The 18,596-nt window shown below is 43.8% G+C and overlaps 1 protein-coding gene across 1 annotated transcript in view; it reads right to left on the bottom strand.

The window, feature by feature from the left end:
* Nucleotides 1-726: 726 nt before the first annotated feature.
* The window catches only part of SYN3 (synapsin III), a 173,560-nt gene continuing 155,690 nt past the window's right edge, over nucleotides 727-18,596 (bottom strand). Inside the window, exons 8-13 of the mRNA XM_065743081.1 lie at nucleotides 18,179-18,253; nucleotides 14,929-15,031; nucleotides 8,284-8,418; nucleotides 3,564-3,648; nucleotides 2,123-2,420; nucleotides 727-988 (exon numbers count right to left, since the gene is read on the bottom strand). Of these exons, the coding sequence (XP_065599153.1) occupies nucleotides 856-988; nucleotides 2,123-2,420; nucleotides 3,564-3,648; nucleotides 8,284-8,418; nucleotides 14,929-15,031; nucleotides 18,179-18,253 (829 nt within the window). The 3' untranslated portion in view covers nucleotides 727-855. The remainder of the gene's footprint in view (nucleotides 989-2,122; nucleotides 2,421-3,563; nucleotides 3,649-8,283; nucleotides 8,419-14,928; nucleotides 15,032-18,178; nucleotides 18,254-18,596) is intronic.

The following is an 18,596-nucleotide window of genomic DNA, read 5'->3' as shown; positions in this document are numbered from 1 at the left end:
CCAGATGCGATCAAGTCACCAAAGCATTTGGGTTTGTGTGTGTTGTGGATTTGAACTCTATGGTGTTTCCAGGGGCAAGGAAAGAAGTTGTTTTTTGTGTGTGAGTGTTTGGAAGGCCCATTTCTCAGGTTATTTTTGAGCTAAGGCTACAGGATTCAAACGTGATATTTTTTCTCTCAGAACTTGGGAATCACATGCTGGGGACAATAAATGTGAGGCATGAAACGTTTTAACTGCTATGAGCAGAGTGATCTGGAACGAGCCAGCAGTCCAGCTGGATGACCTGCTCACGTGGTCCTTGGCAGTTACTGATGCGTGGCACTGTATCTTACTTGAATGTAAATGATTTTAAGTAAGGTTGGTATTGTGAAGTTCCATAGTTGACTGTATTTCCGTACTCAGGCTTTATCAGTCAATGAATACTTGCTGCTGTTTTTTGCACACCTGTTTCTGAATTAATCCTATAATTTTAGCTCAGCCTCAACACGGATTCTGTAATTGGGACTAAGTGATCGTATGCACTATATACAAAACAAAATAAAATCTAGTTTTCACCGTCATGACTGTAAACTCCACAGGGATTAGCTGGAGTAAAATTTGATTGACAACTCAGTCACTTGAACAGACGTGATTCGGATTATGCACAAAGAACAACGAAATGATGCCACTTTTATACAAGTCACTTTTCAGGCCGTTATTAGAATATCTTTTTTGTATTAAAACTGTAGTTTTCTCAATTCCTTTTACCCAGGTATTAGTGATAAAAGCCTGGGTACCATTGAGTATATTCCAAGATGGCATTGGGTATATTAAAGAGTGAGGGCTGGCCAAAGCACAGATCCAGCTGCAGGGCTGTTAATCAGAAAATAGGCTAGCAAATGATTTCCTCAGGTTGCGGATGGTCTCAGCTTTTGCTTCATCTTCGGTGGCATTTCCCCTCTGAGATGATTCGGATATGCTGAAGGTGTTTGTCAGGGACTGCGATTTGCTGAAATGGAAAACAGAGTTGAAACTCAGACTCAGCAGGAGAAGGTGTTTTTTCAGAGCTCCATTGCAGAGACACTCTGGGAAAATAAAGAAGTAAGCAAGGAGAGTCTCCATGTGTTAAGACATCCAGGAACTGGGGAGAATGGGGGAGCAGGGGTTGGGTAAGTGGCTCCAATATCACCGTCCAGAACTGTTCACTGTTTATGAAGGCATCTGATTAAAAACATACAATGGCCATTTGGTGCTACTCTTGCAACAAATACTGAAATCATATAACTGTTAATACAGAATAGTGGATTTATACTGAAGATCACCTTTCTTTCGCCAGCCATGCCATGAATGGTGGGTGATCCTGTTTGGGACTGGGCAAAGTAGTAGCCATGTCCCATGCAAAGTGTGCTGTCACCTAGTCTCCTTAGCATGTCTACTTTGACTCTCCGCTGTGTATGTGGTCTTTTGGTTGGCCCAGCAGGGTGTATACCCATTAATGTTTTAGTTCAGATCTGGTCTGTACTTACGAAGTAAATCTCCAGAATTTTTTTTTCTTTCTACTGTGCTTTGTGATTGAGTTCTTCACTGAGAGGGAGGTGAGATGCTGGCATAGGCTGCCCAGAGAAGCCATGGATGCCTCGACCATTGGAAGTTTTCAAGACCAGGTTGAATGAGGCCCTGGGCAACCTGTTCCAGTACTTGTTCTAATGGTTGACAGCTCTGCCTGCAGCAGAGGGGCTGGAACTAGATTATCTCTGAGATCCCTTCCAACCCAAGCTATTATATGATTCTATGATGATGTGCTGCTTAGTTTCTAAGGGTAAAGGTTACGTACTCTGCTGCTAAGGTAGCAGTGTATTGATATGGTCTGGATAGAGCACACATTTAGCAATGAGCTCATGAGTAAGAGGATGAATGTGAAGTCTTAACAGACAGAAAATACAACTTGTTCTTCCTGTCAACAGTTCATTGGTGACCTGAGTTGTGCCTGCCATTGTACCTCTGAAGTCACTCTCAGTTACCCAGGCCTTTGTCCTTGGGGACTGCTACCTGACAATAGGTCAGTACACTTTTTTTTTTATTTTTATTTTTTGATGGCCTTATTTTAGTATCTGCAGTTACCCGTGTTTTACAGAGCACCTACTTCAGATGTGGTTGTGGGGTGGCTTGCTGCTTGGATGTTTCGGTGGGGCTTGGCTGGCTAGGAGCCCGGCCTTGAGCAGGAGGTCTGGGCTGCTGTGGTGGGAATACGCCTGCCTTGGAAGCCTGGACTGGAGAGGACCCAGTTGCTGATCGGACTTGCTGTGGAGATCCAGGCGACCTTTGCTGCTGAGGTGAAGTGGACAGGGGACTCTGGGGCTGCTGTCCTTGAGGAGAGAGCCGTTGCTGAGGGGGTGCGTTTGACCGTGGAGGCTGAGACGCCTGAGGCTGGCGTGGTCCACCTGGAAGGGTCGTGTAGATAATAAGCATGAGGAAGGTGACGTGGAAAACAAGCAAGTAGCATCTCAATGGAGGAATGCTGTTTGCTAAGAAGATAGACTATTCAGAGCAGTTTCATGCAAAAGGATAAGGAAAATCGTCTTTTACAAAAAAAAAAATGTCTAGCACCAGTGTCGTCCCCATGTCTCTAGAGTTTTTGTAGACCATTTCTTTATTTCTTCAAAAATTCAAGAAGCTCTGCCACTCTACCCAAAGGAAATTGTTTCAATGTGCTGTACTTCTCCGTGTAACTAATGTTTCTTGTTCCTGGCAAGCACTTGCATTGGGAAGGAACATTTACTTGGGCCAACAGTCTCTTCATGGGGCCAGCATTTTGTGGCAAAACTGTACACCCTATCATTATCCATGGGTTTGTTTCAGCATTATCAGCAGGTAGCTTCAGCCATATTAGTAGCAGAACCTGAAAACACAGTCTGAACTTGATTATTTTGGTCACTACTTACTTGCTAATTGGAAATTAACTGCATGCAGCTCAGTCTTAGTAATTAAAGCTGTGAGCAAAGACTAGGCTACCGAGGCAGCCTTGCCTTGGAGAAATTGCTGCATATGACATAGCAGTGTGAGAAGCTGACAGAATTATAAGAGCTGGCTGGATTTCACATGTGGTCAAAGTGGGGGCTGTGAGAAAAAAACTTCACAGAGAAGCTGATGGTGTGCTCTTCCTTGGTAACAGGGGAATGCATGTGTGGATGGATCAAGGATCCCAGTGTCACCATCTTGGTATCTATTCCAGGCATGACAGCACCCACATCTTCCTATCCCTTCTTTACACTTCTAGTTCCTACAGCTTTGTGTAAACATGAATACACTGTGCCCAAAACCTTGCTCCAATGCCACTTCAAGTGGTAATGCTTTGCTGATCCAAATCCTAACAGTGTTACCAGCTGGCTTAGTACTAGATTTTAAGCCCACTTTCTGAGCTACTGCAGAGTATTGAAGTAGCTCCTTTAATGGCTCACAGAAACTGCAGCCCACTTATCAGTGAATTGGAACATTGTGTGAGACCTTTATCTTAAGAGCTTTTATTTAGGAAGCAAACTGATGTCTCACAGTCCATGCAGTCGTAGGGTCCAAAACAACTGTACCTTGGGGAGGAGGCCGTGGCTGAGACAGTTGTGCAAGCTGAGGTCCAGGCTGAGTTTTCATTGGCTGAGGCTGAACTTGTGGAGGCTAGGGGAAAAATAAGAAGAAGAAAAAGCCATTCCTGTTAATACAGAGGCCCCAGAGAGAAGCCAGGAGTTATTATAGGAACAGTGGAATCCTGAAGTGTTCTTTAAGTATATACACAGAGCATCTGGTTGGTAAAAATTCAAGGGACTGAAAGAGAGAGCTGAGTAATAAAGAGCACATAAGTTGTTTGCTCACAGGGAATAACAATGAAGTTGCAGTTTATAATGTTTTTAGGCAATCAGGAATTGCCAAATTCATCAGGCCTGAGGGGGCTCTTAGTCCCATTTCCCATTTTGGATAGTTGCCAGCACCAGATGCTCCAAAGGAAAGAGGGAGGAACCATGGAAACCTCTATACAGTAATCATATCTTTACCCTGAGGGGTCTTATCTTGATTGCTAGTAAGGACCAGCTTAAATCGTGAAACATGAAGTTTACTATCTGCTCCACAAGCTCATTGCAACCATTCCAGATATTTTGTTTTAATATTGACACCCAGACCCTTTGAAACTTATTCCACACTCAGCCTCACTACCTTCCTCACTTCTCAACTCCATTACTTTGAGTTTGAGAACAGTTCTCATAACCTACCTTTGCTAGGCCATTCATTACTTTGTAAACTTTTACTGCCCTCTTTGATTTATGTCCTCTCTAAAGCCAACTGACTGAATCCCTTCGGTCCATCCATTGGAGTGTCTCCAGGCTCCTAATCATTTTCATCACATGTTTCTCTTTCCTGGCTTTGCAGTTCTTCCTGCAGATGCCAGAAGCAGGTCTGCTTGCATTATTCCAGATGAAGCAGTATTTTGATTCTCAGTACATGTCACTGACTCATTACTCGCCCATCCAAATTCCCTGCCTCTCCCATGCCAACACAGCCCCAGGCTGAGTAATGGTTTTCATTAGCCTGTTTGCAGCAATGTCTTTTTCAAGTGGCACCATTAGTTGGACTTGCAAGGTGTACCTACTGTTTATATTCTCCTTCTCTTTACCCCTAGTTCAGCTTACTTTTCAGTCTCCGGCACAGTTTACTATTGTGGTGACTTAACATACACAGCTCTGTCAGAAGTTCTTCGCTACCATCCTTGGTTCTGACTAACCCAAATAAGTTGGTGCCATCTGCACTTTCTTCTCTCTCACTGTTTACTCTTTCTGACAGATATTTTAATAAATAGATTAAGCAACACAGAGTAGTTGCACAGAGAGCTTGGTCCAAGGTTAACAAAAGTCTGTGTAAGCCTATTGCATAAAATTGTTTATGAAAGAACACGGGAAGTTGGAGACAGATAGACTGGTACGTGCCAGATTATTTACATGGGGAACACAGTGATAAAGGGGTTGTCGAAGATCCTGGAAGGTCAGGAGAATGAGCTAAGTGATTCTGGAAATGGGAAGAAATGTTTCATAGTTGGAAGCAGTAAAATGAATTTCAACTGACTAATATAAATGTGATGAGGTTGCCTGCCCATCTTGTGCACTATTTATCTAGGACATGCCAAAAAGTTGTAGGGAAAACAAAGGAAATTTTCCATTCCATAGCTTCTAGTTCTGTTTAGCTTGACGCACTAAACCTTGTCTTGGTTTGGTGGAAATGCGCTGTTCTAATACTGTAAGACATCTTGATTAACTGGCCAGAGAAAGGGAATCATATTGACCTCTACTGCCGTTGCCTGCACTCAACCCAAGGCTTCTAAGAGATGAAGGCAAAACAGCACTTTGAGGTAGAGGGGTGAAGGGGTGAGGGACACTCAAGGTCCTTCAGCCTCTGGAAAGAAAACAAAGAAGGGAAACAGTGGAAGTGAAGCAGAGAGCTGTGAGAGAGCTGGAGCTGTAACCATAAAACTGCATGACATGTGCTTGCCATGAAAGAAATGGTTGTTGTTAACATCTTACAAGGTCAGGCTGGATCAAGCTCTGAGCAACTTGATCTAGCTGTAGGTGTACCTGCTCACTGCAAGGAGATTGGACTAGATGGCCTTGAAGTGCTCCTTCCAACCCAACGATTCTATGATTCTATTATTAGTCATCTGTATTCATTCTATAATTAGTTATTGAGATAATTTTTAAGGTCTATGGCTTCTTTATGTACATCTTTCTATATTACTCTTAAAGCCTTTTTGAACATAGATTTTGTATTGTACACCAATTTTCTGGAGCAATAACTGTTTCTAATAAAGCAGCGCTTTTTTTTGGCAGCTGAGTCACTCCCTAAATTTGTTTCATTGGATGTAGCCAGCTGGATTGGAGGCTTAATCATTTTTGAATATATCGATCATCACTAATTTAATCACTGAGTTTGCTCTCTGCTGCGTCTTTCTTATCAGGAAAATCTACATATAGTTTGAGAAGTTCTCCACTTCCAGCAATTACATTTAGTAGAGCCACACTCTGTCTGTGTTGTCTTCTTTTCCTCCCTTAACACTGGATGATCCACAGAGCCCATCAATCTTATTGTAAGTTCCATCTTCTGATGAACTCGGAGAAATTGTTTCATTCTTCTTCCTATCTGATCTTCAGAATCAAATTCTATCCCTTTTCAGTTTCCCTTTATTACCTGCATGTCTGTATGTAAAGGCCTTCATAAATGTCAGATTTCCAAATATGGAAGATTTTTTTTGCCTACCTTGAATATCTCTTTTTACTTTGCCACTTATGTCTAGGAGTTTATTTCTCGCATTCCTCATTCAGGAGCAGATCAGCAGTGTATATATGCATTCAGAAAAACAATGTTCTCTTAAATAACATCCATAGAACGTTCCTTATAATACCAGGGAGCTTTTGATTGACTTCCTAATTTTACTAAAATCACCTTTTCTATCTGTTTGTGCCACATGGTTACTTTTTGATACCACATCAGTTCTTGGGATATTGAGCCTAGTACTACATGTTCACTTCCTGAATTCGTACCTGGGTGATTCAGGAGGCTACTCATAGAATCAGTCATGGAATCATAGAATGGTCAAGCTGCTCTTTCCCATTGCACTTGGATTTTGGAGTTCCTAAAAGAAGTCACCTAAAAGGATGGGAAACTTCTTGATAGCTGTAGTCTCACTTTAATATAACTTCTTGCTACTTTCATTTCTGTCAGTTTCTTGATTTCTCAGCTTTTCTTGATCCAGAAACTTGTACAGATAGCCATGACAATATGTGTAGATGTTCTATGCATACACATCGGATATCCAAGAATTAATATTTCTACGTATTCAATACTGCTTGCCTTGTATTAAGAACTGTTTTTTTTTTCTTAATTCTTTTGAAGTCTACTGCCGTAGCTCTAGTTCTCCATCTCACCTGCCTTGCATTCAACATTATCTCTCTGTTAGTTTTTAGCTATATGTTATGACATTCTGGTAGCAATTGTAGTTTGCACAGTTTCTGCAATATTTGTCATACCAAGGACTTCTTCTATAGTAAAACACTAGTTAACACATTTGTGATTTTAATTTTCTTGATCTTGTATACAGATTATTTGTAGGTTGTATTCTTCATGAGGATTCTTATTTAAGTATTCTATTTGACATCTTACCCTTCCAAGACCATTTGTTTTGTTCCTGTTTTAGCCCTATTTTGGGTCTGTTGTAATCCAATCCAATCTTGTACCAGTACATTACAGACATAGACAACAGATGCGTCTGTCCATTTTCTTCTCAGTTTCTGCAGGCCTCCCCTTTGCTCTTTGTTTATACACTCTATATCTTGGTTATTTCAGATGGCAGTTGTTGATTCCATTTTGGCCAGAGTAAATCCTATCCTATCTGTATCACTTTCCCTATCCCAAACCGTTTTTAGTGTCTATTAAATGTTTACCCTCCCCACTCTTGCTAAAATCTGTTTTGGCATTACCCTGAGTACACTGCATGTTGGGACCTGGTTTAGCAGGAACTGAGCTGTCGTATGATGGAGGCAGAAAGCACAGAGAACAGTGTGTTGCAGCTAGTGTTATCCCTCATCCTGCTTACTCCTCCTGTTCTTTTTTTTTCTTTTTTTTTGTATGGATTTCTGTTGTCCTCAACCCTTCATGCTTGGCTCCCTGCTAGATGCTGAAAGAGGTGTAGCACATACAGCTTTAGATGGAATGTTCCATGAGGAGCATTAAATGCCAACAATGTTCTTATATGGATTCAGCAGTAGTTAAGCCTCCTACTGATGAAGGGGTGAAGGGCATCTCCAAAGAAACAGTGCTGCAGTGAGAAATGAAACAAGTCATGGTGGAAATCCCCACTTTCCTGTTCGGAAAGCACAGAGTTTTATCAGCAATGCAAAAACTGGAGTGAAGCCTATCCTGAGGATTGGTGTTGGGCAGAGGTGGAGCTGAGAGTTGCAAGCACCTCTAAAAATGTTCAATGTGAAAATGGAATTTAATTTAGCAAGCCAGAATGCGTATGTACATGCACAGCCCACAGTACCAATGGTTACACAAAAGGAGAGGAAGGGAGAGCAAACAGTTTCTTAGGGGCACATGTGCAAACCATCTGCAAGACTTCTTTGGAAGGGCAGGAGTCAATCTATCCAACATGCTCCCATGTGGGACTGTTCAACTCTGTGAGACTTCTGATTACCTGACACACACAGGGAGAAGAGAGAAAAAAAGAGTTTGAGGAAACGGCTCAACCAAAAGGTCTCTATTTTCTCATACCCAAGGCCTCAGTGGTGAAGGGGTAGATCCAGCAGTGCTGACAAGCTGAGTCATTTTGGTAACAACCAGGTCAGCTATAAGTTGTCTGTCCTCTTCCACATGCTCCCCAATCAGGGGCATCGAGCTGTCCATTACCTGCCAAGAGAGGGAAAACCAGCAGTTAATGAGGGTTCCTGATAGTGGATGTGTGTTTCAGCTCATCTTTCACACTAACTTGCTTTGTGTCTCTCACATTCTTGTGAGGAGTAAGGAGTAATTTTTGGAAATGACATGTACTCCATAGAATCATTTGAGTTGAAAAAGACCATCTGGTCCACCTCCCCTGCAATGAACAGGGACACCTACAGCTACATCAGGTCACTCAGAGCCCCTCCAGCCTGACCCTGGATGTCTCCAAGGTTGGGGATCCATCACCTCTCTGGGCAACCTTTTCCAGTGCCTTCCAGTGTTTCCACCACACCCCATCTTCTGTCCTTTTACAACCTGAAAGTCAAGCCAAATCTTTTGGTGTCTAAAGGCTTTCTAAATCAAGTAAACACAAACTTGCTTTTTCACATCTCCTGAGGACATGACTCTCATGGATGGGGTTTCCCTGACATTGTGCTGCAGCATTTGGGGGAGATATTGCAGCAGAATGGGCCACATGCAGGCACATGAGAGTGGAAACAAAATGTACTGAAGTCTGAGGAGATGAAAGCAACAGGAACTGGAGGAAACCAGGAAACATTTGGGATTAATAAACACAAAACACACTGCTCCCTGCAGCAGGTTTATAATGATTAGAACATCACCAAACAATGGAACCTAATGCAGAAAAAGAAACAGTGCTTTTCTCCTTGATATTATCATGAGACTGCTTCCCAACAAGTACTAGAACAGTTCGGGAGAAAGCTGGGAAGTAAAACTGTGGATATGGGGGAAGGAGGGCTGTCGAACAGTCTTTGAGGTAAGAAAGATCTGACAAAAACAATAGCAATGGAAGCACAGCAGACCCTTAGCTGCATCATTTTCAACAGTTCGTTGTAAATCAAGTTCTTCACAAATATTAGCTAAATCCCACAGGAAAAGCTGCACTATAATGAAGTTAAGATTCAGCTGGATTAAATATGGTTGTACCCAAATATCAGGGTTGGAAGAGTTTATTTTGTTTTTGCTTTTATTTTTAAACCAAATCTTAAAAACCTTGGAAATGCAGAGTTAAAGGTTGTTTTGCTCAAGAGAGGCACTGACTCATGCTCTGATAACAATTGGACGTGCAATCCACTTTGGCAAGGCTGCAAGGCTGCGAGTGAAATGGAAGGTTTTACATGTTTTGGGTTTTTTTAGGGTTTAACTAGGGGAAATTGGTGAGATGAGTTCACTGAGTTTGTACTCTATTCAGTTCTCGTGGAAGAGCCATTAATTCACATTTGTTTCTATTGGTGGCTCACGCAAACACTAGAGAAGCTGCCGAGGAGTTTTAAAGTGGGAGTTTGCATGAAGTTGGTGTTTATGCCCCTGGCTACTTGACCCTGGGTGTGAAAGAAAGAAGTCAGAAAATCAGATAGAAACGCTCAGCTCAATACACAAAGTGACTTTCCTTTCCACAGTCCAGTCTGCCTCTCTGCAAAAAAGGGAGATAAGAAAATATGTCTCCCTAGAGGTGTTAAAGCCACGATGGCAGGGACCGGCCAGCTCCCCCACTGCTCCCAGCAGCCCTCCAGCAGGTTTCTGCTCAGCTTTTCTCCCTTCAGCTCCTCATTAAAAGCATTCCCATCTCGTTTGGCGATTGGAGTTCATACCTGCAAAAAAAGATCTCAGCTCCATGCAAGGCACTGTGCGAGGCACCGTCTGACCGCTAGATGATGCCATTATTCTACTGACAGACCCTAATCCTCCCAGTGGTAAAATTCCGTTCAAAACGACCAACTCAAGTAAAACTCCTAATTTCCCCACGTTGAGAATGCTTTTCCCTATTTCTGTGGCAGCAGTGGCTGGAGCAGAAGGGGAAGTTGGGATTTTATAAAGCAGAAGTACTTGGGGAACGAACCCTGGAGCAGGTACCACCTGAGACAGAAAATCACCGAATTGTAAGGTTTGGAAAAGACCCCTAAGATCACCGAGTAAGACCACCAACCCATCCCCACCATGCCCACTAACTGAGGGTGCACTCGATCCCCTCGTCCAGGCCATCAATAAAGATATTGGGCAGGACAGGCCCCAGTGCCGAGTACATCCACAGCCTTTCCCTCATCCACTAGAAGGATCACCTGTCACAGAAGGAGGTCGGATTGGTTACCAGGAAGATGCAGCAGGGATCAGGGCATCTGTAGTGTGACTGTGTGGGGTCTGGCAGGGAAGCATGAGCTGTAGGAGGCTGCCAGCATCGGGATGAGCAGTCACACACATGGTCTCACGCCTGTGAGAATGGCAGTGATTTCAGTGAGCAAAATGACAAGGCTGAATGTCACTTGAGTTGAAAGGAGCATGAGATGTCATTTTGTGTGTCCTCTGAGAAAGGTGAGTTGCGCTGCAGCTGGGCAGACACCAGTGTCAGTGCTGAAATAAAGCAGCTGGAAGGCTTCCCAAGGAGGTAGTGGAATCATCATCTCTGGAGGAGGTCAGGAACTGTGTGGATGTGGCACTGAGGCTTGTGGTTAGTGTGCATGGTGGGGATGGGCTGATGGTTGGACTAGGTGACCTTGGTGATCTCTTCCAACCTCAATGTTTCTATGATTATATGAATATCAGAATCACAGACAGATTGCACTCATCCTGAGAAAAACACAGAGCAGCTGGGAAAAACAAGAAGATGTTGACACATACGCTCCTGTCATTTATATCTGCCCAAGGTCAGTGGCTGCTCCCGAGGCAGCTGCTGCTGCCTGATAAGGGATGTGGGGGAACGGAAAGCAGCGGAGCAAAGAAGAGGCTGAGGAAAACCCTGTCCTGCTCCTCCTCCTGCCCCTCTATGATGCTGAGGCCTGAAGGACGGGCATGCTCTTCTGTGCTCTGGTGTGCAAGAGTGGGGTGTTAGGGGATTTTTTAGGGAAGGAAGGAAGGACACATGATTAGGCATTTTGAAAGGACTGATACGGTGGCAGTGAAGGGATGGGTGGGGTCAGCAGGGAGCATGTCTCTCGTCATATAGCTTGGCTCCAGGGCAGGTAGGGCTTATCCAGTCCAGGAGGAGGAATACATCAGGTGGATCGTTTCACTTGTCCCCCACTTGCACCATCTTTGTCAGTATAGCAGAAATGTGGAAAAGGTTTAGATTGACAAAAAAGAAGAAAGGGGGGGGGGGGGGGGGGGAGATTACTAAACCGTACACACTGCTGAGCTCTGTTGAGAATCTGGCTTCTAATAGTGGTACCTAACTTGCACTGTTTTGAGGGTGGTTTTTTTTTTTTTTTGGCCTTCTGAATGTTTGTACTAAATATTCTTTTAAAATGATAAAGTCCTTTAGATCAGAGGAAAAAGAAGAACCAGCATTTGCCATCATATTCACAGCCGTTTCAGTAGAATGAAACTTTGTTGAAATCAGTAGATTTCCTTTTGCTTATGAAAATGGTACTTATAGAACCACAGAATCAGTAAGGCTGGAAAAGACCACCAAGATCATGTAGTCCAGCCATCAGCCCATCACCACTGTCCATGCATGTTGTTGCTTTAAAGGGCAGAAGGGCAGTAAGTCCTGGTATCTGCCACGGGAGAGGAAAAGAAGGTGAAGTTCTAGTGGCAGCAAATACTGTGAGTGAAACATTATTTTTATCCTCTGCTGATAATTCATCACTTTTAATCTGATTCTGTATGCAACAAGCCACTGTGATAAATTGCATTTCATAGACTTGCTTATCACTGCTTCTGCAATTCTTTCCTAGAGAACAGCTTTGCACTGTGAAAATTAATTACTGCCTGCAATTGCATTGTGCAAATTCCTTATTTGTTCAGGCCATTTAGACACGCTTTCTTGTAACAGCATACTGTTCCTTCTCACCAAGAAAAATACAACTGTCGCACTGTCAAGAAACTTTTTCCCCCCCCACTATCAAAATTAAAAAAAGCAAAATAAAGGATCAGTTTCAGACCTAGAAAAGTACCCCATGAAATAGGCTGGAGGCAATTAATTACTTGTCAACATCTCTCTCAGATCTGCATAAAGTAGAAAAGATGCCTGTTTGGCTTTGTTCTGCTATTTGTATTGCACTGCTTTACTCCTTTCCCAACAGTGTCCATCAGCCTGGCATCTGAATGCCTGCTGGTGTTGGTACATTGGTGCTGCTCAATCAGGTTTTCTGGTGGGATAATTCAGCGTGACCCATCTGAAGCTGATGTATTAGATCTGTTGCTTTTTTTGCCTTGGTTTTGGAGAGAGGGGAGTGTTAGCATGCATTTCTCTGTGTGTGGTGATGGCTGTCAGCGGGTGGCTGTGCTTTGCATGCAGTCGCTCACACAGACAGATGTGAAAAACCAGAGGTATATCCAGGCAGAGGCATATAATCCTTAAGCATAGAATTATCCATGTGTGCACGTACATAGGCTTATGTGCCGGAATAGATGCAGGGATATGAAAACTGCACCTCAAGTCTGACCATGTATGGGCACAGTCCAAATGTCCTTATGCTCGTTTTTAACAGGAGTGCTTTCTTGCTGTTCCTTTCTCAGCTACACGTGTGCTGAGATACACAAGTGCAGAGCAGGGAGGCAGTTTGCTCTGGGGGATGCTCCTCTAGGTGCTGATGAATCGCACATAGGAGCAGACTCATCACTACAGCAAAGACAGAGGCTTGCCAGCATTTCATTGCTGGCAACGTGCTTGGATCACATGCCCTTTGACAGGTCGCTGCTCCCTGGAGAGAAGATACATAATGCTGGAATGTGCAGTCGCTGGAGGGCTCATGTGGTTCCCATCAGCATCCCAACCCTCAGCGGGTGGGACTGCTCTCCCACACATAGCTTTGCAGTGTGTCAGCACCCCTTCATGAAGCCGTAGGCTGGCTCTGCTCATCTTCCTCAGCTGGCTTGTGTTGGTGGAGTTTACAGCAGGTCAGATGCTATGCCTCCTTGAATCACATAGTGACAGAGGCACTTGCTTACTTGCCACATTTTCTCTCCCCCAGGGCATCTCTAAAGTTTCCACTTAGATTTCTGGCCAGCTTTTTTCCCTCTCTGCCTTGTTCAGATGACCTGAGCATCCTGTATACCCATTCCCATCTCTGCCTACGGTCTGCTGAGGAGTGCACTGATCCTTAAGCTCCCAGAGCCACAGGTTGTGCAGTTAATGGGGCTCTGAATACAGATGTCTGTAGTCCATGCTCCCCATTGTACATCTGTAGGGCTCTGCTTTGCTGACCTGTTATTACAGTGAATGCTGTCCAGGCAGAAGATTTTAGAAGATGCACTCATTCTTTAATTAACTTGTTCCTGTTTCTCACGGACCTTTATGCTGTACTCTCACCTTTATTCTACTCTTGTGAATCATAGAATCATTTAGGTTGGAAAAGACCACTAAGATCATCTAGTCCAACCAAATAAGATACAGCTAAGAGCTTTATTGTTGGAGTTCCCTTTAAAGTGACTGGAGAAAGGTGTGCTCCTTTAGAAACAGATTTTTAGTGTATTGTATCACTTACTGGATCTCAGCTGGTGGCTAATGGATAGAAGGTAACATGGCTAATAAACTATGTGGCACCTGGATTCAGATTGGGCTGAATCTGAGCATGTTTTCTTACGATGCTATCAATCCCTACTAGCAGCTATCAGAAGTGCACTGGCTTTGCTAATGCTCAGCCTAGGAAGAATGGTACTGGGTACAGGTGCAGCGAGGCAAGGCAAACTTTGCGTGCATGGCAACACTTGGGCTGCTATGTACTTAAGAAGGCAGCTTCACATCTGTCCTCTGAGAGTATGTTGACACATAAAAAAAAATTCTGATCCCTTGCTGCATACGCATCATAGAATCGTAGAATCGCTTGAGTGGGAAGGGGACCCTTAAAAGCCATCTAGTCCCACTCCCCTGCCATGAACAAGGGCACCTGCAGCTACTTCAGGTTGCTTGAAGCCCCTCCAGCCTGACCTTAGCCATCTCCAGGGATGGGGCATCCACCTCGTTTCTGGGCAGCCTGTTCCAGTGCCTCACTGCACTTATTGTAAAAAAATTGTCTTATAACCAGTCTAAATCTCCCTCTATTAGTTTGAAAACATCTCCCCTTCTCTTACCAGAACAGATTTTGCCCAAAAGTCTGTCTTCCTTCTTACATCCTCCCGTTAGATACCAAAAGGCCACTCTCAGGTCTCCCCAGGGCCTTCCCTTCTCCAGGCTGAACAGCCCCAGCTCTCTCAGCTCATAGGGGAGCTCTTAGATCCATTGGATCACTTTTGTGGCCCTTCTCTGGTTGCACTCTAACAGGTCCATATCTCTCCTGTGCTGAGGACTCCACATGTGGACACAGTACTCCAGGTGAGGTTTCACCCAGTCAGTCAGTTTGCCTGGAGTCTCAAATTAGACTCTTGCATTTCAGTGTGCCAGACCTTGGAGGCGACAGGTGGGCACCCTTGAATAGTGACTGCTGAACCACCCATGTTGGTGTAAGCGAGCACACTGCATATGAACTCTGAGGGAAAGTGTTTGTAGATACAGTTCCCAAAGCTTCCCCATGCTCTCACCTCGATTATATAGTCTTTTCCATCTTTGCTGTGGACAGCTTTGACAGCACAAATATCAAGACCTCCAAACATTTCCGCACAGGCATCCACCCACAGTCTGTACCTGTAGAAAGCACAGAGGTATGGCCAAGGATTAGCTGCCTTGGTGATAACACCAGTATGGTTACCCATCCCAGTGCCTGCACAAAATGGTTCTGGAGCTCCTTTAATCATAAGGTGTATTTGATATGCTTTGCCCTCATTTTTGCAAACACAAAAAGAGAGAATCTTGCCTGCAGTTTCCCATTAGCTCAGATTGCTTCGATTCTGCCCTCAAAACCACCTTAAAATATTTTTTTCCCTCCTTGGTATTTACATCAGATCTCCAGTCGGTTGTCATTTAGCCAGGCTATAAATATTTAGCTCATTTAATCTCCCAGAAGATTTGGCCCCTTAGAATTTGTACTGGCTTTGCCTGAAAGCCCTCCATTATGCAGAGAACTTTTCTCCTGATATGATGTTCAGGACGCTGGGTCTTCAATAAGATGGGAAAGTGAGAGCAGAACTTTGCAGAGTAGCCATCCCCTCTGTGATCTGTTACCCAGAGGCTCCTCTTTTTACAATTCACTCTTTCAATGCCATCCTTCCATAGCCCCTCACCTCCCTCCCAGCCCTTGGACGTTGCTCTTGGCCAGGTGGTCCCACCACACGGGCCAGGCTGCAGCCCCTTTCTCTGGCCATCCCAGAATGAGACCATTGGCTGCTCTGAGGTGGGGTCAGGTTTGATGGGTGCCCCTTTAGCTGTCATGGTGTCAGAGGAGGAGAGGGAACAACAAGAGGCATATTATAGGTGTACCACTCCCTCCCCCCCCCCAGCTGTGGAAATGAGGAGGGAACAAGGCAGCCTGGTTTTATTTCCTGTGCAGCTGCTTTGCAGTCCTGATCATTTCAATAAAAATAATAATCTCAGAAGAGCAGATCTGTAAGCAGGACTGTGACAAGATGCGGGGAGGGGAGGGAAGGCCACGGTCTCTTGAAAACACTGACATTTTGCAGGCCCTGAGGGGACTGGGAAAAGAGCTGTTTTGGCCAAAGATCAAGTTTACATCCTTGAAGCCAACCAGAGTCCCCATGGCTTGACAACATAATGATCAACTTGTGTGAATGCAATGTCTGCGGGAAAATGGCTTGTAATGAGACCAAGCGTGTTCACCCCAGCCCCTGTGAGGAAGGCAGAGCCTGAGAAGCACTGACTGGCACGAGGAGGAGGAGAGCTGTGTGTCTTCTGAGCCCTGAAGCACTGCTTGCAGTGCTGTGGAGCAGTGGAGCATGTTTATGCCCATATGTCAGGGGCAACGTTTGCTGAAGTTCACTATCATTCAGCTCAGTATGACTTAGACGTGTCAGTCCTTTGGGCTACTATTGAGTACAGTAGGTACTTCAGATTGCTTCTATTCAGCAAAACATTTCAGCATGCTCCTGCCTTCTTGTACTGATGACTTAGTTTTCAGTGGGATTTGTTGCATTTGTGGATAGATAAGGCCGAGTGAGTTGGGATACTAGCTCTATAAACTGAACCTTCAAAGTTCAGCATGGTTTGTTGGCAGGAATCTGGGCTTTAGAATCAGAATCATACAATCACAGAATGGCTTGGGTTGGAAGTGACCTCAAATCATCTAGTTCCAACCCCATGCTGTGGGCAGGGTTGCCAACCACCAAAGCAGGCAGTAGATCAGGTGCAATTAAGAAATGTTTACCATTCATCTTTCTGGTTTCAACTATGCTGTAAACAACCACAGTCATATTAGGGTCTTGAAGGATCACCTTTGGCATCAAATTAGGAGTTTGGTTTGGTTTCCCTGTTTCACAGAACTAAAGCTGCAGAAGGGACCTTATGTGATCACCTGCACAACTCTTCTACTCCAGAGAGGAGGCATTTCTCTAATCTAGCCTGAAAGAGGGCAGAGGTCCTCCATCCCCTCCAGGTAATTCATTTCTGTGTTGTTAGCCTTACTATTAGGAAACATTTTCTAAGCCCAAGTGAACCTTTTCTGCTGTGGTTTAAGCCTATTATTCATTGCAACATTGCACTAGCAATATAAAGGTGGTTAATTCCTTTTATATATTTCAAGACCTTATGCTTTTTAATTTTTACGCTCTAGAATGAAGCACTGTTCAGCTTGTGGACAACTTCTTCCAGCACTGTGAAAGCTAATGAAAGAAAGCGAAAATCAGCACTGAAGGCATGCATTCACTGTGCATGAGTGCACACCTCTCCTGAAAGAAATCAGTGGTCTGCTAACTGGAAAAGGTGGAAAATGACATAAGCAATTGTTACATTCTCTCCTCTGAGCATCCCCATTATTTTCCTTGATCTCACTCCAGCTCACTGTTATTTCTTTTCAAATGTGGTGCCCAAACCTGGGCAGAGTCAGAATTAACCATGACCTAAAGATCGCGGGGAATGGGAGATACAATTTGAAAAAATACCTACAAGTCTTAGATTCACTAGGCCTGATGGAATACAGATATTCTGTGGGTTCTATAAATCTATGAATAGCCTACTTGAAAAAAGCAAGATGCAGAACAAGTAACTTGATAGCAGTTCTATCAAAAAGCATTTGGAAAACACATCAAAGCATAAGTTCCCGTGAGTCAACGATGTCATGCAGCTTCAATATTAGCAAATATCACAGTGATCTGAATATACGGAAGTACCATCTGCAAAGTTTAGCGTGCAAGATGCATGAGACAATTCCTTCTGCAGTGTTGAGCAATGAGATTTTCACTAAAACAGTGTCCACTTTTGGGAAACTAATGCTTTCAACACTTCAGCTGGCAGATTTTTCCTTCTGTTGGACAGAGAAAAACACTTTTTCCATGTCTGCCTCTCATTAGTAATGTACTTAGAATAACTTCTTGTTACTTCTTGTTTTGTGCTGTGACCTTGCTGATTTTGTACCTACATGTTTGTACTTGTGTGCTTGACCTTACTATGCTGGTCTTGTTTCCTGTGGCTAAATTCACTGAAATTCTAATGATTTAGCAACGCTGATCACTAGCTGTACTTCCAGTCCGTTCTCCAAAATAGGACAGTTTGCCTTTGTGCCCTTAGTACTTTTTTAAGGAAATACTTGGTCTTTTAAACTCCTTTATCCAGCCTCCCAGGAGACCTCCCTTACCAGTTCTCTTAATTAACTGAGGTCTAAAATACAATTCTTCCCTTCTAACCCAAGAATAGTAAGTACTGTCTTGAAACCTTCTTCCTTACCTCTCTGTCATTGCAATCTGTTCCAACATTGCAGAACCTGTGTTTGCCTTCCAGTTCCCAGAGATAGATGTCCTCCTAGAAAAACAAACCAAAAACATAGCCAGAACATGAAAATACGTACATTCCTCCCCCATCCTCCCTCATACTGTAGTCCTCATTCTTGACTTAGTGCTTGTTAAGGAGGGGATGAGGTGAGGCTCTTCCTCGTAGAAATCTTTCCAAATCCTGCCTCAACAACACTCCATACAGGATACGTTGTTCAAACTCATGAAAGACTGAATGAGGAATTAGGCAGGGAAATCTCCAAGGAATCTTGAGCACACATCAAGCTCTGTGAATACTTTCTTTCTTTACACCTCAAGCCTAGGAGAGCTGAAATGTCAGGAGAAGGTCTCTGGGATAATCACCCTTGTGTTCT

The sequence above is a fragment of the Cyrtonyx montezumae genome, unplaced genomic scaffold, assembly GCF_038088225.1.
Source record: "Cyrtonyx montezumae isolate F1298 unplaced genomic scaffold, pur_monq_1.0 scaffold_3, whole genome shotgun sequence".
Lineage (NCBI taxonomy): Eukaryota > Metazoa > Chordata > Aves > Galliformes > Odontophoridae > Cyrtonyx > Cyrtonyx montezumae.
The sequence above is the reverse complement of the archived record's forward strand: the minus strand, read 5'-3'. Positions and strand labels throughout refer to the sequence as shown.